The sequence below is a fragment of the Exophiala aquamarina genome (assembly GCF_000709125.1).
Source record: "Exophiala aquamarina CBS 119918 chromosome Unknown aczIA-supercont1.2, whole genome shotgun sequence".
Taxonomy (NCBI): Eukaryota; Fungi; Ascomycota; class Eurotiomycetes; order Chaetothyriales; family Herpotrichiellaceae; genus Exophiala; species Exophiala aquamarina.
This window is the reverse complement of record NW_013550586.1, coordinates 4,619,561-4,645,016: the sequence shown is the minus strand read 5'-3', so window position 1 is coordinate 4,645,016 and position 25,456 is coordinate 4,619,561. Positions and strand designations below refer to the sequence as shown.

At 51.7% G+C, this 25,456-nt stretch overlaps 6 protein-coding genes across 6 annotated transcripts; 5 read left to right on the top strand and 1 right to left on the bottom strand.

Annotated features, from left to right (window-relative positions):
• Window positions 1-1,083: 1,083 nt before the first annotated feature.
• A1O9_03484 (uncharacterized protein) lies at window positions 1,084-1,521 on the bottom strand (the record flags this gene model as incomplete). The annotated part of the gene is made up of 1 exon (XM_013409048.1): window positions 1,084-1,521. The coding sequence occupies one exon, from the start codon at window positions 1,519-1,521 to the stop codon at window positions 1,084-1,086; it is 438 nt and encodes a 145-aa protein (XP_013264502.1).
• Window positions 1,522-2,138: 617 nt separating this feature from the next.
• A1O9_03483 (uncharacterized protein) lies at window positions 2,139-2,999 on the top strand (the record flags this gene model as incomplete). The annotated part of the gene is made up of 1 exon (XM_013409047.1): window positions 2,139-2,999. One exon carries the CDS (start codon window positions 2,139-2,141, stop codon window positions 2,997-2,999), a length of 861 nt encoding a protein of 286 aa, XP_013264501.1.
• A 7,529-nt stretch (window positions 3,000-10,528) lies between these two features.
• On the top strand, window positions 10,529-11,890 carry A1O9_03482 (uncharacterized protein; the record flags this gene model as incomplete). The annotated part of the gene is made up of 2 exons (XM_013409046.1): window positions 10,529-11,707; window positions 11,762-11,890. The coding sequence occupies 2 exons, from the start codon at window positions 10,529-10,531 to the stop codon at window positions 11,888-11,890; spliced, it is 1,308 nt and encodes a 435-aa protein (XP_013264500.1).
• A 2,599-nt stretch (window positions 11,891-14,489) lies between these two features.
• A1O9_03481 (uncharacterized protein) lies at window positions 14,490-16,415 on the top strand (the record flags this gene model as incomplete). The annotated part of the gene is made up of 2 exons (XM_013409045.1): window positions 14,490-15,013; window positions 15,065-16,415. The coding sequence occupies 2 exons, from the start codon at window positions 14,490-14,492 to the stop codon at window positions 16,413-16,415; spliced, it is 1,875 nt and encodes a 624-aa protein (XP_013264499.1).
• Window positions 16,416-17,709: 1,294 nt separating this feature from the next.
• On the top strand, window positions 17,710-19,342 carry A1O9_03480 (uncharacterized protein; the record flags this gene model as incomplete). The annotated part of the gene is made up of 3 exons (XM_013409044.1): window positions 17,710-18,010; window positions 18,071-18,472; window positions 18,522-19,342. 3 exons carry the CDS (start codon window positions 17,710-17,712, stop codon window positions 19,340-19,342), a joined length of 1,524 nt encoding a protein of 507 aa, XP_013264498.1.
• Window positions 19,343-21,905: 2,563 nt separating this feature from the next.
• Window positions 21,906-23,233, top strand: A1O9_03479 (uncharacterized protein; the record flags this gene model as incomplete). Its single annotated transcript, XM_013409043.1, has 5 exons — window positions 21,906-21,971; window positions 22,039-22,060; window positions 22,109-22,406; window positions 22,465-22,656; window positions 22,705-23,233. The coding sequence occupies 5 exons, from the start codon at window positions 21,906-21,908 to the stop codon at window positions 23,231-23,233; spliced, it is 1,107 nt and encodes a 368-aa protein (XP_013264497.1).
• Between the last annotated feature and the right edge of the window lie 2,223 nt (window positions 23,234-25,456).

Here is a 25,456-nt window from a genome sequence, read left to right as displayed (position 1 = left end):
CCCCTTTCTACCTGCCACCTTCCATAAATGCTTGTGTTCTTCCGGGCCCTCGCTCTGATGAACCAGCCTGCCAATTCCATACAACAGCGAGGAGCTCCAGTTGGACAGACTCGTTCCACACCACTACCAAAACCTTGTCAAAAAGCGACGGATATGCGCAACAAGATTGAGTGATCGAAACCAGTGATTCAGATTGGCTACGTCCGCAGCATGCCGTCGCGCAGGATCGCCACGGAGAAGAAGTCCATGCTGCTCTCACATGAACAACTGAATCGCTTGAAGAAGTCTACGTTGGCAGAACGGACCAAACTTTGGGGCAATATCTGTATGCTGTTTGATCCTTTTCAACCCTGTCAAGTCAGGAGAGAAACCCGTGCTGCAACGCAATTCCACATTCCATCCAACACTAGGAAGGGGGCGCTGGTCCTCGACGAGGGGCTTCTCGTGTCCTATCACCTACATGAGAAGATTTCTTGCCATTGGCGATCACATCATACGGTACCAAGTATCGACTGAGGGCCTTTACGACACCAGCAAAACTTACGCACAGGGCGAGAAAGCCTACTGAAGGAATCGGAGATCAGGCTTTCAGGACGGGTTTCGTCGCATTTAATGGTTTATGGGGATATATTTGTCCAGCGCCACGTAGCGCGTGGCCGGTCCCGTGGATAGCTTCACAAGGAACATTTCTAATTTTCACCTGGTACTCCTGTCTCTCCACGTGGTTAACTTGGGCGACTAAAAGCGCGGGAGGGCGGAAGTACATCCTGTGCTGCTGGCTCAGCGTCTACTGCGTAGTAAAGACGGGTGCCATTGATAAGTCATGTGGTCTCACAATGCATGGAGCATATACTCGGTACGTATTCCTAATCGCGTAATATCAAACTCCACAAGCTCTCCGGCGCTTGGAGTCTCTTCCCGTAATTTTTACAACCAGCCAGAAATCGAGTTACACTGGTAGTCGCCGTTGCACTAGCCTCCCGTCCTCCCAGTATCTTTCCAATATTTCACATCCGCTCGTCATGTTGTGATTCGGAAATGGCCAGCGGGGCATGAAGTCTGAGGAAGCTCTCGTGTGACGACTTAGTTTCCTCCCCCTTGCTTTAAAAGCTTCAATATTTCGCTTTCATCGTCACCCACCACAGCGCGAGCATTGATCCAGTCGACCACGACAGGCCTCTTGAAGGTATCGCCATCCGCCGCCAGCTTTCTTAGTGCATCACTCTGTGATGCTGCCCCCTTGACCAGCTCAGCTGGCTTACCACTGCCTCCCACGTACTCGAAAATGTTTTTGAGCTGATCGGCTGTGGGCGGGGATTCGGTGATCTCAAGCTCGAAGGGGTCGCGGGAAGCGTACTTGGTCTGTTCGCTGTGGTCGGAGGCTTGGTCTTCGGTTGCAGTGGCGGAAGCAGCAGCCGATGCTTGTTTGAGGATGGTGGCCGCTCGTACCGAGGATGGGACAGAGGACTTGTGGAAGAGCGTGATCACGTCGAGAGTTTTGCCCTGTCTTCGGTTAGCCATTGATCGAGCAAGTTGTGCATGACAGGTAGACACGGAGTAGACGGTGGGAGTTGGAGGACATGCGGGAGTCGTCACTCACGGCTCGAAACATATTGCTAATCCAGCCTTTCATAGGCTTTGGGTGCATGTCAATGGTTGAAGGTGTGAATGACAAACAAACGGAGTCAATGTGGTGTTAAACTTGATGTCGACAGCTTGGAGCTTCGGCGCAGTGGGTGGCAGGTTGTTAGTGGCGCACGACGTCATTTCCTGGGATTGAGGCGCCCGTTGACATTGGACGTCCTACATTTAAGTCTTGGCAGTGCCAAGTCTTTTTTGTAAAGTCAAAAGTTGTCTCGAACGTTCCTTCTGCTTCACAGTCTATTTAAACTTCCATGCACGATCGTGCTGTGATTTTCAAAGAGACTTCAGGTCAAAAGGATCCTCGTTTCTTCCCATCTTCGCGTGTGGCTGTCGCCAGGCTTTGAGGCGATAAATGATGTAACCTTTGGCAAAGCAGTGTCGTATATCGACAACATTGCTCAAGTCTTGCAAGGAAATGATACAACGCATCGGAAAATCATTCAGCCTGATTGCCGTGGTTCCTATATGTCAGGCCACTTCTTGATGCGAACAACATGAAGACCAACCAAGTACTATCATCCGAGGCTTTGAGTCTTATTGATCTTCCCATAGAAGTTCGACATGAAATCTACAAGCATCTCTTCTGTCACGAACCCTCCCCCCTCAGCTTTGCGTCAGTGCGGAATGCAACAACGCTCGCGGTTGGTTCAGTAGATGAAGATGTAACTCCACCCATCTTCTACACCAGCATTTTCCGCGTCAACAAGGCCATTTCTCGCGATGCACTACAGTTTGCATATAGTGCCAACTCGTTCACGCTCACTAGCGATATGACTAGGTTCTGCTCGCTTGGTGACATCGCTTTGACTTCCATGAAATCAGTCCGGCTTTACAACAATGGTTTCCGCCCAAGAGAGGACTCGAGGCAAATGTGGCATACTCTCAGCCATCGTTGTCCAAACCTTGAGCAATTGGTGCTTGAACCATCAGGCTATATTCTGGTGCAGGTGATACCATATCTTAAAGATTTTTTGCGGACGGGGCCAGAAGAAGAGTCTCGGCCTGAGGTGCTTGTCGATCTGTACCTGCTGGATCGACATTTCTCCTTTGATTTCCCTGATCGTGATTACCGCCAGGCTTTACAGGCCTTGAAGAAACGAGTGGCACCCGATGCCTGGGATGGATTCTTGAAGCCCAAGCAGGTGATCATGAATCTGCCAAAACACGTCAAACAGGTTCATCTGATCGCAGATGTGAGTCCTGGAGTAGTGCGAGCCCTGGATGAGGTTTTGAAGGACGACTCTACGCTCAGGCTTGTGAGGATGACCGAGACACTCTTTCCTACGGCGGGGAGTCAACGCGTAGGCCGTCAGACGCGATTTTGTTACTTTTGGAACTCGACAGATGAATACTAAGGCTGATTGCCTGCATTTAAACCTGTTTTGAGTGAGCATCGACCTCAATGTGACGAAAACATGGCAAACTGATATCCAGTTCCTGGCCCTCTTCCCCAACTAGAGAGAAGGAGTAGGTACAGAGCATCGCCCGACTTAGGTACTCAGCCAGAGACCTACGATGCTCTGAGCGGGGACAGGCCGCGAGTACAATGGTCACTTGGCGCAAATTCACACATAAGCCTTCATTCCCCGAGGCAGACTGCTTCAGAGATTGATGAACGCGAGCGTATTTGGGAAGGGACATTATACCGGGAGCAAATGTTGGCATCAACGATCTTGAAATTTGTTATTGGCAGCGAATCTGCATACCTGGCAGTTTTGGAGCCTGAGCGTGTAGTAATTCAGGGGACTTTGATATATGTATCCAGCTTTATTATCATAGGTGATTTCGTACGAGACCGCAAATGCGAAGAACATAAGAAGGAAGAACAACCAGCGCTAGGGAGTTCCTTTGCCTGTCCGCCCGCGGTGGTCTGCCTCCAAAAATTGTATTCAGGGACGCCTTGTCTTCCCCTGAGACGGGTAAGCCACCATGCACACGCAAAAAGGCCGATGAAGACCTCGACCAGCTACGGAGTACATACAAGGTCGACGCTAAGTGCGAGTGACTCTTCACTCGTTACAAGTACCGAGCACAGCGACGAATGCACCAAGGGTAGCCAACCAAAGGCAGAGCGACAGACTCGCACTGAGCTTCACGCACCCCGCAGGGAGTCCATATATCTGCCCAGCATACTCAACATCTCGAGGACATTAATTAGTATCAGAGCCTAGAGGGAACCGCCAAATCTCCGTAATTACATCTATCAAGCACACGGTGAGGCGGGTCAGCAAAGCAAATGAACAGCACAAGCATTGGAAGTCTCGACCCTCGACCCTCGACCCTCAACCCTCGAGTGTTCCGAGTCGCTCGACGTTGCGATAAGACTCGAGGGAGGCTGAAGGCTGGCGCGGATGTGGCATTTTCTGGGTCTTTGGGCAAAAGGGCACTTGGGTGGGTTTGGTTGGGTGACTGCGACGGTGGGCGCGCACCGGAAGTTTCCTTCCTCAGATCCGTGCAGTAGGGCAGACACCGGCATGGCCGGCCGTGAGGTGCTCGGTAGGGGAAGAGGGGAAAGGGTGGGCACGTCCCACAGGGGCTTGCAAGCGCTGGCTGGCCCAGGTTGATTGTTGACTCGACTCTTAGCCTTCTTAGGTGATGTCGTAGGGCTCTCGGGCGCTCCAGAGAGGACCGTTTCGCAGGCCAGCCAGGCCTACTCGTCCTGCACCTCTGAGTCTGCCAGCGACAACTGCTTTGGGCAGGTCGCTGGAGCGCTAATTAACTGTCATTCCTGAGTCCCCGTGCAGCCCTAAGCAAGGCCCAAGGGGCGCTATACTGCACCCCCAAAGCCAAAAGCGAACACACCCCTTCACCCACGTGCTCACTGACCAAACTCCATGGTTAGATCGCTAATTCCTCTAGTCAATGATGATTCTGAGGTGACATCAAACATGTACAAGCGAGAAAATCAGTCAACTCCTTGCCTTTCATGGAGCTGGTCCATGTGAGGATTACCACCAACAGAATGCAGTTCAGTTGCTCTGAGAACTAAGGAATAGTACCCTGTGCACCCAGCCGCTTGTACACACCATACTCCACTTGCTGATCAAAGTCACGAGATCTAGAGCGCAGGAGCAGTACGTGAGGCTATGGATCGGCAGGATCGGATCATCTTCTTAACAACGACCAAGCGAAACGAGGGCAATTCCCAGATATGGAAGCCTACTGAGAAATCATTCATTTCCACACCTGGCGACCAAACCTCAACGTTGCAGTTGCTTGGGGTGTATCGCAGGATGGCAACCAACTTGCGAAAAGCAACAAGCTACAAAACTCCAGGCTCAGCTCTCCCACAAGTCGCAACCCACAGCCTGAGTGTGAAGGGATCTAGTGGGGACAGTGATTCCCTCATGCAGCCTGATGACGGACGATCAGGACGAGGGACAGCACGCGAGATCCACAAGTCTGGTCCCTCAGCCTCGCCAGGGTAGTTGTGTACTCCGTAGCTCGTAGCTTGCTACACGATTGAGCGTGTATCATCAAGCGCTATCCGTACACTTTGACAGTGGACAGACCTTGTTAATGCGAAACGTACGCCCGAGACACTTCTGGCATGGTGGACGACCGTTATCGATGATCGCGACAAACTTGGGGACGAGCAGAGCCGAAATTGCTTGAGGCTTGAGGGCAGACAAAGAGTTCACCCTCGCATCAAGCATTCTGGTGCTCCAATTTGAATAATCATCCAAGCTCAATCCCCCCTTGATGATCTCGCTGATCATATACGAGGTATGTACTCCGTAGCGAGCAGGAATATCAGAAAAAGTATATGAAAATTTGTTTCGTGTTTTCACGCAGCATGACGGAGAAATTGTCGTGGATAATCTCCGACATTGCGGATGACAAGGGCTTCTACATAGCTTCTGTGAGATAGTGGGCGCGGGTGATCGGAAATGTACGAGTACTGTAGATTGTGAAAAATGAACCTCGTGTTGCCTGATGAGACTCAGAAACAAACATCCAGACCTCGGAAAATTTGGTGGACCTCTGGTGGAGTATCAAAAGCACCATTTAGAGCCTATCCAGCATAGGGACCGCAAACACGATGGTCTGAAGTGCTGGTCATCAAAGCGGCTGTCAATTCAATAAGCCGAGGACGCGATCTGCAGGGGCACTTTGTGGCGATCTTGAACCGGAATAGTGGTTCGGTTAGGAAGCCTCATAATTGGAGCCCCTAGAATTGACATGCAGCATGAGTCCCACCAAAGTGTTCAGTCGGCCAGGGATTACCGCGTGACAAGCCTAGCTTTGAAATTGGATCCTAAGAAACACTAGGTTTGACGTAAAGCGGTGACTGATGCAATAAAAAAACGACGAATCGCATCGCACGTGTAGCCACGGGACTGATCAAGATAGGCGAGGAAATAGTAAGAAGAGGCTGTGATTCAAGTGTGGACAGTGAACATTGAAGAGACCAAGTCCTTGTTCGAAGTATTGCAATCCCGAATACCATGTATCCGTAGATGCTGGGTGCGGGTTTGCTGTGTGATGGATGAATGTACGAGATACTCATACGGCATATGGGTGAGGATTATCAGGATATGCCTCGTGTTGAGTTAGCTTAACTTTCACCGTTGGCCCCAGAATGCTTCGGCAAGCTTTGCCCTGAAAAGCTGCCAGCCAGTGTCAAACTCCCCAATCCGTGGCAGCCTTGATGGCCACAAAGAACGGGCCGTCCTTCAAGATGCAGATCGATCGCTGGAGGTGGCCATCCGACACCGGTGGCGGTTCTGCATTGAGAATGCGGCTGGCTGAACTTCCAGGAGAAGCAGAAGGAAACTGAAGTGGAACTGCATGGGGACTTTGTTTGGGCTGGAGGGGCTCTTACAACATGCTGGTCTGAGACCAGGGTGGCAGGAGGGGTGAAGAACAAGCAAAACGCCCAAAAGTTGAAGGCGCGTCCACCCGATCAGGATGCATCTTTATGATTCTGGGAATGGTGGTGAGCAAATGGTTGGTGGCAGCCACATGGATCTGGAGATTGCATGGTGGCCGCAGAGACTTGCGTTGCCTCGAGTAAAGCTTGCCGGGTCGCATGCACCCTAACAACGTAACTAACCTCTGGGTGGCAAGAGTCTGTGAGAATGTGAGAAGGGGCTAAACAAGGTGGTGACCCTGGTGGGTCGCCCAGATGGCGGATGGCAAGGTTCATGGCTGTGTGCTAGCCTTGACAGTTGGAGCTTGGACCACACTGCAAAAGCACTGACCTCTGCACTGAGGACGGAGTACGAAACACAACAATGGATCGCCAGCCTGAAGAGGTTCTCGGGAGACCAAACCGTGAAATCGAAATTAGGGGAGAATGTCTTGAAGTCAAAGATTTACTATTTTCGAAATTATGGATCTGCCTGTAAGCCTGTGCAGCGTGACAAGTCGATGCTCAAGGTAGTGATGAACGAGAGGAAAGCTATGGTCTTACACGTTAGCACTTCTTCAATTATGCCGCCTACCTAAGTGCGAGGTACAGTAGCACCATCAGAGTCCGACATAGGTACAGTAAATACTCGGCAGTAGTGGTGCGCGGACTCTAGGATTCTGTACCGGGTTATTCTGTATGCTGTCGAAGACGCCAAGCAATGGGAACGACCAGGGAGACGGTATGGGTCAAAGATCGGATCATCCAGAATGACGGACTTGTGACAGACCGGAAAAGATCCGAGGCGATGGTGAATGGATGGATGGATCAACCTTCAGCGTGATGAGAGAGAACTGGGGTTGAGACGCCAGAGGAAGCGTTTGGTGGTTTCCTGCGGCGACTCCGTGTGCAAGCGCAAGATTTAACCCGATTGAGTTGTGCGGTTTTCCATCTGCCTGGGCTTTGATTTGGACGAGGGGACTAGGATGGTGGATACCACTGAGTATCACAGATGTGTCCATGTATCCATGACAGTCCACCTGGAGTACTAGGGCGAGATGGGAGGTATCAGATGGCGAGATAGCACTCCGTGCTACTGTCAAGGTTACGGAGTAGTGAGGTCTTGATTCGACTCGATCACGACTTGGCTCGCATTGACGGTTGAACCACGAACCTGGATGGGCTTAGATGCAGCATACTATCAAAAGGTAGGGTCCGAATGCCAACCGCAGCTCCCAGCAAGTAATAATACGAGAGAGACCCAGAGGAGGAGTACGAGTAGGACAGCAACACTCGTCCATGATTCAAGTACGAGGAAGGAAAGTGACAAGGGGGGGCAGGGATCAACCGATCCAGTTTGGATTGGGAGTACGGAGTACGGAGTACTTAGTAGGAAGGAGCATCTGAGCATCTATCTGAGCTTGGGGCCCGTGGGCAGGAGCGACTGACCCGGGGCGACTAGGCTGTACAGGGGCTAGCAGGTGATGGTCAGCTTGGGTGCAGGCAAAAGTGGACCCGTTCCTCGTTTGACCAAATGGCGCGTGTTCCAGTTTGAGATGCCAATCATGATTTACAATAATAAAAAGGATGATAATGACGAGATTCAAGGGAAACCCCTGGAGCCCTGGAGCCCTGGAGCCCGGAAGTTCCTGAATTAGTACATGCCTGTTTCTGATCACACATGGAGAGGGAAACATGTATGTATAGAGAGAGCGCGCACGCAAAGATAATCTGCGAGGCCGTGACGGCTGACGAGACGGAGGGGATTCAAGCCGAATCGCCTAAGGGGTTCCTGATTAAAGGCGGCAGGCGTCAAAGCCAGAAAAGGGTAAAGGTAAATGAATTTAATTACTACGAGGTAACTAAGTCTCTAGCTGGTGGTTTAACCTGGACTTGATCGATTCAAAATCCTGCTTTTGAGCTCTCGGTACTAAATCATTATTAATAATATGTTGCATTTTGCGCTTATGAATAGCATATGGGACGGCGAGTTACCTCGATGGCAATGTAGATTAGGTACTCGTACAATTGATGTAAAATGGAAACACACATGTACCGACATCTATGCCTCTGATGATCAGAAAATGCACACCCCCATTGAATGCGAGCTGCGCCCGAGGTGATGATAATAGCAACTGATGATATCAGTCCTTTGCACCTCAGGCTCCCACGCTGTGGTGGCTGAAGTGCCACACCTAAGCTTGCCTGCGAAAACTTAAGCTGGAGCCGCCCACATGCATTCAAAGCTCAAACTCAACCCCCTCGTCTCCACGTTCTCTGGCTTCGGTAAACAAGAGACACCATCATCACTAGTTCGGTCTTTTAGTTTACTGGGGCCCGGTCTGCGTGTTGGGCTTGGTCTGCCTGGTCTCCTTGGACCCGGTGTCGACTGTGGTTTCCCAAGTCTCCCTGGGGACAGTTCTCATCATGTCCCAAGGAGACAAGTCGTGCCGGACAGCGGGACACCGAGGGCTGCAATCCCAGCGCGTGCATGATCATCCGTCCCTAAACCGTGCCGATGATCACGCCCACGACCTTGTCCTTGTCCGTGGTCTCTCGTCCCATGTCCATGCCCAGCTAGCTTTGCTTATCCCTTGCGGTGCTGTAGCCTGTACCTCATCATCCTGTGCTTTGTTGCTGCTATCTCGTCTCTTCGCCTCCTCTACCGAGTAAGTTCGGGAGCTTTTCAGTAGGTGAGTTGTGTGCATGACCACTGACCAGTGATAGTCTCCATCCCCTACCATTTTTCTCATCACCTTGGTTCCATGCTATTTTCAGTAAGGTCGTGCTTCAACATCTAATTTCTCTGCCATCCCGTTTAGGCCTTGGACTCTCCCAGCTGTTGTTTGGTCCAGAGTCCAGAGCCCAGACTCCCAGACTCCAGACCTCACGCCTCTCACCTCACTCTTCAGCCCTTCATGGTCCTCCCACCCATTCTGATGACTCCTTGAACTGTGAGCACTGAGATCGGCCGGGGCCATCCACCATCGAAGCCGACACTCGAGCCTCCCCTACAGGCTCCCATGCACCCCTTTCCCTTCTCTGGCCTTTTCCTCTCTTACTCCAATCAATCCAAGGGCCCGACTCCTGGGTCGACCAAAACATGATGAGTTAGTCTCCCTGGTCATCCGTCACAAAGGAAACTTTCAATTCAACTTGGCCTTTCACCCCCCTGCCTTTCTTCGTGTCCGCTTTGAATCCACCCACCTCTGATTCCCATAACCCATGTCTTCATCCCCCAAGCTTCAAGCCGCCATTCCTCGATCATCCTAGCTCTTCTGGTCTCCGCTGTCCATTTTGGACAAACTCTCCTCTTTTTAGGCGAACCTGGCGAAAGGCCGAGTCCAGCCAACCGGACGCCAGCTGCCCGCTAAGAACGCCATGTGCTGCCCCGACCAAAAGGATCGTGACCTGCCATTCTCTCATTCTTTTTGAATTCGTGCCCTCTTTGACAGCCTCATTATTTGTCTTGAAAGGTTTCTCAACACATATCGGCCTTCCTTTCCACTTGCTGTGTCTCTTGCATGACACTTGTCCCTGTGCATCCTGCCACTTGACAATCACAGCCTGCGCCGACCCTGTTCTAACATCGCACTCTCAACCAGAGCGACCCCGAGCCCCACGCCGGTTTGATAGGGTATCGGGACTTTGCAAAGGGACAGCCAAAATTCCAAGCCGCCGCCTACTCCACCACCATCACCAACACCACATTTCTTGATATTCTCGTCTATACCGGACTTGAGAATACTTGATCCCTCGATTTCGTAGTTTTCCCCTCGACGCGAATCCACCAGTTCTGGTTCAAGTCAGGTGTCTATTGTCACAACTTCGTCACAGATTACACCCTGCAATATACCACCCCCAAGTATTGCGAACCACCGCAATATCTGTTCCACCGCCGTTGGATAACAGCTAAAGTTTGTTACTCAGACCAGTATTGACCTGATCTCTCGCTTTGGCGGTATATCGCAGCATCTGTGCAGATACCCAACGCAAAGCCTCACCCTGGCGTCCGTTGCAGTGCCCCTTCCGATGGGGACGTCCTTGGATGCCCTCCATGCTCCTTCCAGCTTGACACAGCGCCGACAAGCAGCCTCCAATTTACCAGTATTTGAACTCCCACCTCCAAACCTTCAGTTCAATCAGGTGTCGAGTCAGAGGATCCCGCCCCTGGTGGGAATAAATACATCCCATCCTCCCTCGTCGAGTCTTGGTCAGCTCTTGACTCCACCGTCCAACTCTGCTTCAGAGGGCGGTTCCTCGTCGGGGCTACCGACGGGAACAACACCCAACGGTGCTGCTGTCCCCGTTCTGCCCTATACTCCAACATTTTTCAATACTGGAACAACGCCCACTGGCTATCATACCGGCTACACTCCCCAGCCATGGCAACATGGAAATTTCCCTCCGAGATCCATGTTTTCGCCCATGCCTGGTCCTTTGATGAGAAACAACACAAATTCGCCCACTGCAAACGAAGGTTCCGCTCTGCCACCTCCCCCGTATGATATTCATTCGGGACACGGCTATCATGCACCGCCTCTGGGACTGACGTCTCCCGTCAGTGCCACAACTGCACATCCAGGACCCCCCAACCTCATCTCCTCGATTCTCCCCAACGGTGTTCGTCCACAAAGCCAGCATTCTCCCGTAACGCCTGGAGACGGCACCTCCAAAGCACAAAGCCACCCCTCGCTTTTCGCAAGTCTATCCAGCTCCGCGCAGCATCCATCACTATATTCTTATTCTGGCCCGGCTCCGGTTTCCCAAAGTCCCCATCCGCATTCTCTATCTGCACCTCGAATTTCTCCTGTTCTTCACCACGGAGCAGTCCCGCATTCGCACCATCAGGCACCTTTCATGCGGCCACCTCCACCATCATATTCGTTGCCGGCCATGCCTGGACCGATCATGTCCAACGTCCACAGTCCAGGGGCACAGATGGCAATGGTGGGAAACATGAATGGAGGAATGCTTCCCATGGCATTCAACAGTGGGTATGCCGCTAATCCACAGTCTATGTACGGACCACCGCGGACCAACACACCACAACAACCGTCAACTCACGATCGGCCATTCAAGTGCGATCAATGTCCTCAAAGCTTCAACCGCAATCATGATCTGAAGCGCCATAAAAGGATTCACTTGGCCGTGAAACCCTTCCCTTGCAACCACTGTGACAAGAGTTTCTCTCGCAAAGATGCACTCAAGGTGAGTCTTGGTCTTTCCAACAGGGGGATGGCGTGACGCTAACGAGGATACCAGAGACATATCTTGGTGAAAGGCTGCGGCAGTGGACATTCTGGTGACGGCAGCAACCGTGAGGATGGTATCAAGTCCGATTCTGCCAGTGAGGGAGTGAGCGAGAGCCCAACAGCTGCCATGGCGGCATAATATGTGGTTTCTGTGCCATTTGCCTTTGGCCGAAAATCCAGGCCCTTCTTGCCCCTCTTGTTGTACAATATTCTCCATCTGCTCAATTGTTTGAGCATTTTACATTGGTTATGATTTAATGGCAGGCTTTAGCGACGGGTTGGGCAGCGGCTGACAGTGTTGATGGATATACTTCACGAGATGGACTTTTCCCTTAGCTCTTTGTTATTCACTATACCCAGGGAAAGGACGGCATAACAGGGCTATCGAGACCAGCCTTGGCAGGGCGCTGGCAGAGAGCAGTGGCAATCAGTGGCCATGAACGAGCCTCTTGAAAGAGTGGGTGGTTTCGCATAGCCTAGATAATGATTTTGGGTTCCAATGGGCCTTATGCGGGGCAATACAAAAAACAATAGGCTTTGGTGGCGGTTTGCATTCTCCTGTCTCTGCCCAAGCCATGGAAATCAATATGGGACTGAAGCCAGCGGCCACGGCGATATCGACCAAGGTACGGGTAGACGGATGCTACGTTCTAACTGGTCGTGGTGAGGATCCCTGCCGCCATGTGATGTGGCTTTGAAGGTGGCGTAGAATGCTTGAGCCTGTTCTGCGGAAGGCGCCGTAAAGCACGGACAAGGATTTCAAGGTGCCGGGAGAGCGAGCCTCAGCGCCAAAGAGGAGCCTTTTCTCGCTTAATTTAGGTAAGCCAGCAGCCTGGAGATCCCTGCGGGAAGACTCCCTCCCCTGAAGCTGGTGGTTTTTTCCGACTGCTGTGTAGACCTCATTCGGCTTGCCGCGCTTCAACAAAGTGTACGTGGACATCCTCATTCAAGGCTTTCATGTTGGGACAGCCTTATAGCATATCACTTGGTCTCTTCTACGAACGATTAAGCCACGCCTGTCCTACTTGTTATGAGCCGCCTCGGAAGTGTCAAACTACGAGAATGCCCTACCCCGCATGACAAGAGACAGAAGGCAGACCTGCGCGGTGGCAGATTACAGTAATTTTGCCGAGTCTAGCTGGCTTGGCCAGCGACTTGACTCTGTTCAGCACGGAATTCTCCGTATGGCGCCCTGCGAAGAAGTAGCTTGCCGTTGTCAACAACACTAGTATCCCGTCCTCTGTGCTCGCTGCGAGTTGCAATTCAGTCCAGTGGACTGCATCTTATGCCAACGTCCGCTGGAGGCTTCGTCCCTGTGTTTATCTCAAGTCGCAAACTGCATGTGTAGAACTGTAACAGAAGCACTGGGATGCCGGTTGTGAAACACTCACTCAGCGTCGACGGACATCACTCATCCCACAAGAGAATCACGCCTGGTCTGCGTGAGGTTCCTCGTACAGCTGTAACACCACAACGTCGCCAACAGAGCCCATTACGTTGACAGCTTTCGGGGATGTATGGTGTCCATGTGTGCGTGTCTGTTGCCAGGTGCGAGGTGGTAAGGAGTGTTCACCAAGAACTTGAAGTTCTCTGGCGGAAGTTTATGGTTGATTGCTAGCAGAGGTATGTACCTGCCCTGGAGGATAGATGGCACTTCCAAAGTCCCAAATCGAGCCCAATGTCATCTGCATGAAGCGTCCCCGTATGTACTATGTACTATTGCTCGTACGATAGATAACCAACACTTGTGCTGAGCCAGGCTGACCCGATCGTCGGAGAAGGTTTACCTCTTCTTGCGATCGGCGCTACTCTCGTCTTCCCAGAGTCCTGAGCCCTGACCCACCACCGATCGATCTCTCAGATCGTCATTGACAAGATCTGACTTTCCACCCTCTCACAGGCACCGACAGGCCATCCGCTTGCTGCTTACTGCACCTATCCGCATTAGCTGTTCCAACCACTACACGGCCAGGTCAATGATGCTTGTGTGCCACGTTGTCTCGCTCAAGCCCATCAACGACGTTCCGTCCTCTCCAGTCAGCCACCCTTCAGGCAACCACCGACTGTTTGCTATGCTCTTTTCCATTCGTTGCCCCACCGGTGACCACGTCCACCGTCGAAGCTGTCATGTTTCCATGAATTTGGTGATTCCATCTCGTAGATCTCCCCCAAGCTCAAATATCCCTGACCTCACCAAGAGCTTTCCATGGTTCCCACATGCTTTCGGTCCCTCCTTGGCTTATCGCGCACCAGCAGTACATTTTCCGAGTGGCAGCTACTGCTGCCCTTCACCAATCTTCATGATGATTGTTGTGCTGCCCCAAGCTAGAATCTCAGGATCATCCGAAATAGGATCGCCAGTTCTTGACATTCTTTACCAGGCCTTCACTGATTCTATGGAACACTTCCTCGGACCTCGCTCTCATCTCTTTTGCTTTCCATTAACATCGCAGGCTTTGTCATCACTTGAGTCTTCCTCCATTCGGCGACACTGTCACTTTCTTCTCCATTTCCATATCTTGTTGCTGGGCATACCTCAAGTGAAGCTGATTTCATGGTAGCTTGGGAAATCGGTGTTTCCACGTCGCAAGGACAACACCTTTCAAGCTAGGCGCCGTGTATCATTCAGAACGAGCGAGGATCATTTCAACTCTCTTCGACCGTTCATCCTTCCACCAGAAGACCACTACATCAAGCCCATTATCTTGTTCTGTTGGCGTCCACCCATACCAAGTGAAATGACTCTACAGAAAGTTCTTATATACATCCTGCGTCGCGACCTGCGGTTGGGCGACAACCCCATCTTTCACGAGATTCACAAATTATTTCAGCAACCCCAGAACCCATTCACACATGTCCTACCCCTATATGTCTTCGCCGCTCAGCAGATCGAGGTCAGTGGGTTCCTGAAAGACCCTGCCAGTCGCTCTCCATATCCCGAGGCACGATCAGAAGTCGGTCGGTTTTGGAGGTGCGGCCCTCACCGTGCCAAATTCCTGGCCGAATCTGTCTGGGATCTCAAATCCCAGCTCACGAAGTTGGGAAGCAATCTTGACATCCGTGTCGGGACGCTTGGAAAGGTCATCGACGATCTATTGGCTCAACTAAAGCAGCAAAACGACAAGACCTTAGTTTCTGCCATCTGGATGACCGAGGAAGAGGGCGTGGAGGAGAAGCGCGACGAGCGGGATGTCCGACGAGCCGCAGAGAAGGCAGGAGCTGATTTTCGGCTGTGGATAGACGAGAAATATTTCATTGATGAGTAATGCTGAGGGCATCACTACTGTTGAGACTATGAGCTGACCAGCGACAGCCGTGACTTGCCTTTTGACAACCCCTCAGATCTGCCTGACGTCTTCACGAGCTACCGGAAATCTGTAGAGCCATTGAGAGAGGCTCCTCGAAAGACCATTCCAACACCCTCAAGCCTACCCCCAATGCCTTCCGGGCTACCTGTGCAGACCGAACCCTTCTCGCTGCCAGAAACATATGACGAACTGGAATCGAAGCTGATGAAGCCCCTGAAAGCTGACCCGCCTCTGCCAGACCCTGTGTCGTTCCCTGCTGAGGCCAAGTCGGCCCATCCGTTCCAGGGTGGCTCAACGGAGGGTTTGGAACGACTTCAGTCATTGATAGGCTCGGGTGCTATGACACAGTACAAAGATACGCGCAACGGCCTCCTTGGTACCGATTTCTCGACGAAGTTGTCTGCATGGCTTGCTCTTGGATGTATCACGGCGCGGCAAATCCATTTCCAACTACTTGACTTCGAGGATGGGCGAGACACGCAATACCAAGGAGTAGCAGGTTACGGTAAGGGAGAGAACAAGGGTACCGCAGCCGTGCGTTTTGAACTACTGTGGCGAGACTACATGAGACTGTGCACGAGAAAGTTTGGGCCTCGCCTATTCCGCCTCGAGGGTTTTAGAAACGATACCTCGTATCTGTGGAAGCGTCCGGGTGCCAAGGGCAGCGCGCCAGAAGTGGATGGCATGTTTCGACGGTTTCTTCAAGGAACCACGGGCACCGCTTTGATTGATGCCAGTCAACGCGAGCTGTATCTCACAGGTTACACGAGCAACCGGGCCCGGCAAAATGTTGCGAGCTACTTGGCCAAACATCTTGGGATCAACTGGAAGCTGGGCGCTGAGTGGTACGAATGTATGCTGACAGACTACGATGTCAGCTCGAATTGGGGCAACTGGCAATATGTTGCGGGAGTGGGGAATGACCCCAGAGGTGAAGCTCGAGTGTTCAATCCGGTCAAACAAAGCTTCGACTACGACCCGCAAGGAGATTATTGCCGAGCATGGGTAGAGGAATTGCGTGGGCTGGAACAGCCGCAAGAGATATTTCAGCCGTGGAAAGTCGGCAGCGACAAGAGGGCTGAGCTTGGGCTGGAAGGACTGGAAATGGTGGAGCAGCCGCTCAAGAAGATCGATTTCACAGTGGGTGGTAAAGGCAAAAGAGGATCAGGAGGCGGTAGATACGGAGGGAGCAGTAGAGACAAGGCAAATGGTGCAGGGGGCGGAGGTAAAGGACGAGGAGGAGGTAGTTTTGGGGGGCGGGGTGGCTACCGTGGACGTGCTAAAGGAGAACGAGGACGACAAGGTTATAGACGACAAGGTCTGATGGACAAGGCTGTCAACGAGGTGGTGACGTAGAGCGTTCGGCCGATCTGAGGTGTAATTCTCCAAACTCAGGGTTAGTAGAGGAGCATTGGTATGCTCTATGACATAATGATGGTGTTTCCAGATGGCTCACGACGAGAGAGGCCTTTGGAGTATGATAGGATGGAGTTGATGGGCGCGGTGCACGGCAGTATGAATTTAGCCACCGGATGATTCAGAATAGGGGATGTGTTGCGAAGAAAAGAATACGAAAGGGCCAATAATATGGGACTAGGTATGTATGAATGGCCAGGAAGAATAATAGCGCCAACCTACCCATGTAGATGGATGAGGAGGGAGCCCCGGTCCCCTGCCGTGGGTCGTGACTCGTGACTCGTGAGGCGTGCCCGTTGAGATTGCGGTCACCCCCCCACTTAAGCCCGACCCCGAAGGAGGTCATACCCCGAGTCTCCGCCCCCCATCCAATGCAGATGCCGGCTTGTGCCCTATTAATTACTCGTAACTCCTGTACATTCGGAGCGTCGTACCTCGTAATTGCTTTTGTATGGGCTTTGCGTGTCGTGCCTCGGCCAGAGCAAAGACAAAGAGTGAATGCTGCTCAACGGCAAACACTGTTACTGGACTGCACTGGACTCCATACCGTACTCGTAGACCTCAGATCCAAGCCGAACCATTGCGTCGTACCCCTCTTCCATCGCGTTCACGGTCTCATCCTGATTCCTTTGACTCGTTCCTTGACACCTACCTAGGCAACTAACAAGGGTAGTCTAGTCTGTGCCATCCACCTGGGTGCCACCAAAGCCCCTCCTATATAAGCAATGCGTCAACCTGTGCAAACATCCTCATTGCGATCTTGCGAATCACAACCAACCCGCAGCCCCCGTTGGTGTCTTTTATATTCTCATCCTTGGTGCGAGGTCGCAAATATCAACTAGGTTATTGCTGCCCGGTCTAACCGCTTACATCCGCTCTCCTGGTCCGTGTCAGGATCCTCCTCAACGTCCAAGTCAGCCAGAATTATTCGGCGGTAATCCAAGCCATCCTCCAGCGGCAAGTATCCATGACTTGTTCGTGTCTTTCTGTCAGCACTCCTAATATCCGGTTTACATGATCCCTCCCGTCAACTGTCATCCCTCTGCAAGCTTTCGACTTGGCCTAAGAGACTGTCCCGCCTGCTGACATCGGATCGTGATATCTTCCCTTGACCGACCTGCCGGCTGTGTCAAGTCAACCTCGCTCCCTCTAGTTAGAATAGTTTCTGCTTGCCGACGCCTTCACTATCACAGTTCTGAGTTGGAGGTCTCCATTCTACTAGAACGCAACCACCATGGCGGTCCTCTCACTTCCAACCCCAGCACCCTCCCTCGTTCTTCTTGGCCTTGTGGTCCTCTTCTCCGTGTACCGAATCTTCTTCGAACTTACTACTGGAGCAAGACGTCGCCAGATGATCCGAGACAATGGCTGCCAGCCGCCGTATCAATATCCTCACGAGGGCCTTGGTGGCAAACTATACGGCTTGGATATCATCAGGGCCATGGTCAAATCTAGCAAAGAGGGGAGAATGAACGAGGTCTCCCGATTGAGAAACTATGGCAAGGGACACAAAACCCTACATTTCAGGCTGGCCCGTAAGCACAGTGAGTAGATTGCCCTGGGGTGCTTCGACCAAGCATTCTAACGAGTGACAGTTATTACCACCATCGAACCAGAGAACATCAAGACGATTCTGTCCACCAAGTTCGCAGACTTCTCTCTGGGAAGCAGTAGAAGAGAAATCATGACACCAGTCTTTGGTCACGGTATCTTCAACCAAGATGGCAAAGGCTGGGAACGTTCTCGCGCTCTGGTCCGTCCCAATTTCACTCGCCAACAGGTCGCCGATTTGGACATGTTTGAGGAGCATGTAGGTCACTTGATCGATTCAATCCCACGTGACGGCTCTGCTGTGGACCTCCAGGATCTTTTCTTTGCCTTGACCATCGACTCTGCCACCGAATTCTTGTTCGGCAAATCTACCAACACCCTGGCTCCTGGACTCGACACCAAATCTGGGAGTGAATTCGTCAAATCCTTTGTGTACATGACTGACTGTATGTCCCTGAAGTGTTGGTCTGGCCATTTGCTGACTCGTATCTCTAGCCGTCGGGAAAGCCTTCCGTTCAGGAGGTCTAGATAAATGGATTCCGAATCCCTCATGGCACAAAAACCTCAAGACAGTCAACGACTTTGCGGACGAAATCATTCAGCAGGCTATTGAAGACGTCAATTCGGGCAAGGTCTCGGAAAAACAACGCTACGTCTTCTTGTATTCCTTGCTCGAGCAGACTCGCGACCCCTACACTGTCCGATCGGAATTACTCAACATTCTGCTGGCTGGGCGTGATACTACTGCAGGACTTCTCACCAACACATGGCATGTGCTGTCCAAACGACCGGACATCTGGGCGAAATTGAAAGCCGAGGTGGACGAGCTGGGCGGCGAGCGTCCTGACTACAGTTCAATCAAGGAAATGAAATACCTGAAGTATGTGCTCCACGAAAGTCTGCGTCTCATGCCTGTGGTGCCAGGCAACAGTCGAGAAGCCGTTCGAGATACAGTACTTCCAGTGGGAGGTGGGCCAGACGGGAAATCCCCGGTATTCGTTCCTAAGGGATGGGTTGTCGGGTATTCTCCTTGGTCGATGCATCGAAGAGAAGACTACTACGGAGCAGATGCACTTGAGTTTCGGCCAGAACGGTGGGAAACTCTGCGGCCTGGTTGGGAGTATTTGCCGTTCAACGGGGGACCGAGAATTTGCGTGGGACAGCAATACGCCTTGATGGAAGCCAGCTATGCGACGGTTCGGCTGATTCAGGCATTCCCCAGGATTGAGAGCCGTGATGAACGGGAATGGCGGGAATGGCTTTCCATTACCCTGGCGAGCGGTGTTGGCTGCCGGGTGGCATTGTATGAAAAGTGAAATTGACCTGGATGGAGATGGGAATTGCTCTGGTTGGGAGCAAGGCACGAGGTCTCATGGCACATGCCATCGAATGGTGTATTGCAGCTCAGCACTTGATAGGCGAGGGTCTCTTCTCCATGATGATATGCGTTTTTTCTACAATTGACGGTGGTTTCCAGCTCACCGCACAGGGCATAACTTGCTGTTGAGCTCCGACAATGCCAATTCACTTCGCTCCATTGTATCCGCATGCATGTGTGGTTAAAGGGCAAGAAGTCAAAAAGGGATCTAGAATTCGCACTCCAAAATCAAAAACTAGGATTTGAATTGTCGACGAACAACGGCGCCTTACTATGTGCACCGACTTCGTCAGATATGGGCCATGGCATCTGCTACGATACAATGGCGGGCAAGGCGGTCTTCGACTCCAAGGCTGGAACCCACTCGATGACGGGGTTGGTGGGATTGGTTGTTGCCGCCTCGTGCCTGAGGCAAAAGTCTCGGAAAGTTCCACAGCTGCTCTGGCGTATTCGATCGTATCTGTACAGAGTATCTGCATCCACTTGGAGCAGCTCCCTGCATCTGTCGCGCGGCTGATCCAGGTTTGTATCTACCTGGGCCGCACTCGCTGGCTACTCGGTATGTATCCGTCCTCGCAATCATGAAGCGAGATGGATCAATAGAACTGTCTACGCCTCAGGAGTCCAATTTCTTGGGACGGAGGAGGATGACGACAGTTTCCCCAAGGTGCTGGGTTCCAAGTTTGGGAGGAGTCCTACATCCAAATACATACGGGGTAATTTAATAGGCATGTGATGTCGGGTACCTCGGCAATCATGATCAGAGGAAACCTTAGACGATCGGTATGTAGGGTATGTAATGGTGCGCATTTTCAAAGCTGGGGACAAGTCTGCCTCGCGTGGTCAACGGTCATTGAACGAGTGCTTTACTTGCAGGTAAGGCTCCTAGGGGTTGCTTCCTCCCTCCCCCGTGGTGGGTTTCCCTGGCTCTTTGCTCGTAACTGCATACTAGCACCTACTCGTACTCGGTTGGTTAACGACTTGACGACCGTAACTGACTATCGGTATCCGTACATCCACCTCCCCATGCCTGGCGCCGCCCTCTGCGTTGAATTGTCCCCACCCCTGAAAATGCCCAAAATGACCCTTGGCTGCATCATCTCCCCAGGTGAAGCCCACTGTTCTCGAGCTGCCGACGACCGGGTACTCCGTAATGGGCTTGGTATCTTGACAAATTTGGATTCATTCGAGGCTGACTGAACCGGGTATCCTTACCTACAACGGCACCAACTGACTAAGGACGGGGAGAGGCCGTTAAATCCCAACCAAGCCATATGGGCGCCATGCGAGAGCTCGTCCGTCCTCCACCGGCACGTCTGCAAGGCAGATATTTCATACTCGAAAGTGAACCCACTCTGCTCTTCTGACTCCCTGGTTCCGCTTGGCTGGAACGCCTTGCACATCACCTCGTTTTGATTTGTTGCTCCACTTCCACACGGCTGCGGTGGCATGTACAGTAGTTTCATCAGGCCCATCCACTTGAACTGTTCGATTTCAATGGCCAGCCACTCCACCCTTTATGAGCACTACCTCAGCACTAATATGACCTAACGTGGTCTTGGGGATGGGTTGATCCAAGAACACGGGCTCTCGTTACAGACGGGACAGCCCAATGCCTGTAATTAGCATTGCAAGCCCTAAAACCTGGAGTTGCCGCATCTCTGGCGATTGTCCGACTCAGATTTCATGCCTCATGTCCATATTCCTCACTGCTGAGTACGAGATATCGCCATCATCTTACATACCTCCTGAAGATCCAAACCTCATCTCCGTTCCCTACCAGTGCCCTCTTCTAATTGATCTCGACGTCCAACTCTTGTCTTCGCCTCTTCATTGTACCACGCGACTCCGCGCTCGCACCGTCTCATCCGCCTCTCGGTCACCTGTCCTCCCACGTCGTCTCACACACACACCCACTCGACCGCACCCATACACTCGTTTTCCTTTTCTCACCACCTACCCTGACCGACGACCACCGGGTGCACGAATAGTCCACACCAGTCCAAGCGCACTCATTCCCTACAATCAGACGTAAGGTGAACGGCCAAAGACCCAGGACGCCCATTATTTCACCCCTCACCGCCTCGGTCTCCTCGCTGTCCTTCTTCCGCTGCTTTAACCCACCTCACCTCGCAGCACCTCGCATCGCATCCCCATAATATCTCTCCACAAATGCGCAGGCCGACATGATCAATACTTCGATCCTCCCACTTTTCATCAATGGCTTCCCGAATATATCTACTTCAGCGCAGTGATAGCGAGAATGAAGCTGATGCCGTCGGTGCGAAAGATGGCAGTTGGCGTGAAAATGCGTCCGCCGAGGATTTGATCCTCGAGGCATGGAGCCAAGGATTTGTAAGTTCTTCCATCTTAGACCCGATATCATGTCATCGCAGCCTTTTCGTTGAGAACATGGCCTGTGCGCTATTTTCATGACCTGCCGTCTGGAGAGCATCACGCTAACCATTTGCGACACTCAGATGGTCGGAGCCCTGATCATCATGGCATGTATCACCGTTGCAAACATGAGAAGGGGCGTGCTGCTTCATAAACTCATCCTCGTTGAGGTAAGATGTCTCGTTCACCGTCCTCCACCAAGACTTGCACCCGGACGAAGCTAACTCATGATTCCAGCAACTGGCAGCATTGTCTCATGGTATGCTCAACCCCCATCCACCTCAGCGCCAGTCCTGATTTTCTCCAGGCACCTTCTGTTTCATGTCTTTCCGCGGCTATGGATGGTACCTTTCGAGCACAGCAGCCTTGCTCTATTGCTCGTGGGTTGTACACAATATTGTTGCATGGATGAAGATCCGTCCGTTCTTCACCGATTCAAGATCCATGTTCAAGCCAGAGACGGGCTTGTGGGTCAAGCGCATATACTTGGTCACCCTTGCTTGTACCGCACCACCCATCATCCTGCAGATCTATGACAACTTTCGATTCTTCAACAACATCAATGACTTCTACACCCAAGTGAGGCCTTACGAGCCTTTGTTTAGGTAAGCACTGAGATGTTGAACCGCGGCTCAGGATCCTTGCTTACCCATGCGCCGATAGAGATCCTTGGTGGGTTTTCACCTGTATCGCTTTGTTCCACGTCATTCGCAAATGCTACGGAACTGGGGTTTTTGAATTGATCAAAAGGTCTCCCCGTTTTGGCATCTTGCTCGGCGCTATCTGCCTGTCTCTGATTTTCACCGGGCTTGACATTGTCGCAAGCATTCACAATTTCATCGGTTCCACTGACGGGTATGCCATCTCCTGACAGGCCGAGAGCACCTACTAACTGCCTCTCAGTATAAATCCTTGGTGGAAGCTGTCGTTGGTTTTCAAGTGCTTGACCGACACAATCATGCTGGACGATTTCAAGACCGAATTGAAACGCTTGGGTATCAAGCGGTTGCAACAGGATGAATTACGTCGACGAAGTATGGCATTGGTTTTGGACGACCATACCAAGGATGATGATAATCAGCTCGAGTTCTCGGATGCTCTCAACGTCAATCCTGCCACGTTCCAAATACTACAAAGCACAGACACGAGCTCCAGCCAAAGTCCGAGGGGCCGATTGAGACATGAATCTGTCAGTGAATCACGTGATGACCAGAGAAATCACGTGGGCAGTTCGGGCAAAAAGATCTCCCGACTGCCCGGATTGAAGGATTTCAAATTCGATTACAAGAGGACTAGCAGAAAGAAGACTAAATCCGACGATGAAGAGAAGCAAAGACCAGCAACGGACGACGATCGACCTCCACCAGCTGCCCCAGATCGACTGTCACAGATGCGTAAGAGCTTAGGCGTAATCGATTATCACCCTCGCTAGAGCCAGGATCTCTGCTGCATTCCGAGCCATTTATGAGTCCAAGGGGAAAAGAAAGAAGGAAACGTTTTTGTTTTGACGAATAACGAAGGTCACGTCCTGTATCAACAAACGGCACGATGTGCGACGCGAACCCAGGGAATCGAAGGCATTCCCCATTCAGGAACAGGTTCTAGGATATATACCCTGTGCGGGACAGGCGCTGGATGAGGCTACAGTTTGGGCCATCGAACGGCGATCTGTTTTATCATTGCTGTGGTACGGCTCTGCTATATCAAATTTTCTGCGCTGTCATTTCCCAGAGGCTAAGGAAAAGGTATATTGTAAAACTCTGGCATCATGGCCGCTGATGTTGGGCATTTCTTCTGGCTTGAATCTGGCCTGTCAAATCACATCCATTCCATTGCTTGCCATCACCGTCCCAGTGTTCGTCGAGGATTCTCTTCCTGTGGGTTCTTTCCCGTTGGACCTGCCGCTACCGATTGGACCGACATCTTCGGAGGAAGGAGCCATGCATTTTCAGCGCATGATTTGCCCGCACGGATTCCTCCTGTGAAGTTCTCCGTCTTCATCCCCATCGTCCGCATGCTGACAGGGCCATTTATCCAAGAGAACATAGCTTTGCCTCCCGTCATATCATAACCAGCATCAATCTTGTGTACAACTACCGTGCCAACATAGTCCAATCCAGTCCACCTCCCGCCGCCATCTAGCCCGTATCACCACACCGCTCCTCGGATTGAATGAACCGCACTACTCACTCATACCTTCAACCACCCGACTTGCAGCCTGGCTTCAACGACATGTTGGCCTCTGCTCGATCGATCACATTATACGACGGCATGCAGATCTTTCCATCGAATGGCCCGAGCGAGCATTCGGATCAAGAAGATCTAGGGTCGGAAAATACAGATCTGGATCCTCCTTCGCGAGAAGTTGGATTGGTTTCTTCAAGAGTCAGTGACGGATCCATATCTACCCAACACCATTCTCTTGCCTGATGAATTCTGGCTGACCTTCGATGCCCGCAGACCGTGATTTTGAGCCCATTGGACCACGCTCCAACTGATGGCGCCAACGAGACTCTCCCCAATGAGAACCATGTCGTCCAACTCGACTATGATGAAGGTGGACCGGAGCAAGATCAACGGCGCAGAAGACGGGGTATCCGTGATTAGATATCAGTGTACAGACCAATGAGCAAACCACAAACATGGGCATGGTTCTACATGACAGCGGTGCTATGCGCAGTGACCATTCGGCAGTTGGTCGGCTCTGCTACCGGAGCAAAGCCTGGGAGTCTGGAGATTCTCTTTTTTCTAATGATCTTCCTTTCATATGTTCTTACACTTATCTTCGTGTGTCTCACGGGGCATCCGCGTTACAGGGTAACTCCTAAACAGAAGATCATCATGGCGGTGGATACCCTTTTCTTCTTTCATATCGCGGTTGTGTTGGGTTTCAGCCTAGGCTTCTTGCAACTGCTCTACGGTCCTGGCATTGAACTTTCCTAGAACTGACAGATCACGGCGGTATTACTGGGGTACACAATACCGTATACTGCTAGAATTCTCAAATTGCTTTAACACTCATCAATGAAGCCCTCAAGGGACAAACTGCTCTACATACTAGTCAGTTGTCAAAGTCCTTCTAGTCGTTGTTCCTTGCTGGTCCGTGAGATCCTGGCCATGCTCCACACACCACAGGTCCCTTGAGCAGCTAACAAACAGGCAGTGCATCAAGAAAGTTCTCTTCCAGTTGTCCCGTGGGTTGATTCATCTTCATCTCGATTCGTAAAGCTGCCCTTCGTCAGGGTGCGTGTGGCTTGAGACATGTAGCGCGGCCAAGATGGGGACAAATGCCTCCCGAATCCAGGCAGCCTGGTCACGGGGGAACTTGTGGGGAGACTTTGGATTGTGCTGGGCCAGCTTGGTCTTCGATCTTCGCGGACTCTTTTCTTTCATAAAGCTCTATCACTCATAGTGAGCAGCAGGAGCAGCAGCACAGGTGTAACCGCCACCTGCGCGAAACGTTATCTGATGCACAAGCTGACAAACCTCCACAAAAGGTAAGGGTTAGTTTGTTGTCTGGTCTACATACCTGAAAATTGGTGTCTCCCGTCCAGGGTGTCCCTAGCTCTTATGTAAAGTATTCGTGATATCTCTGCATTTTACTCCTCAGAAATTCCATCTCCTTGTCTGAATGAGACTGGTCAGTATCGATTTT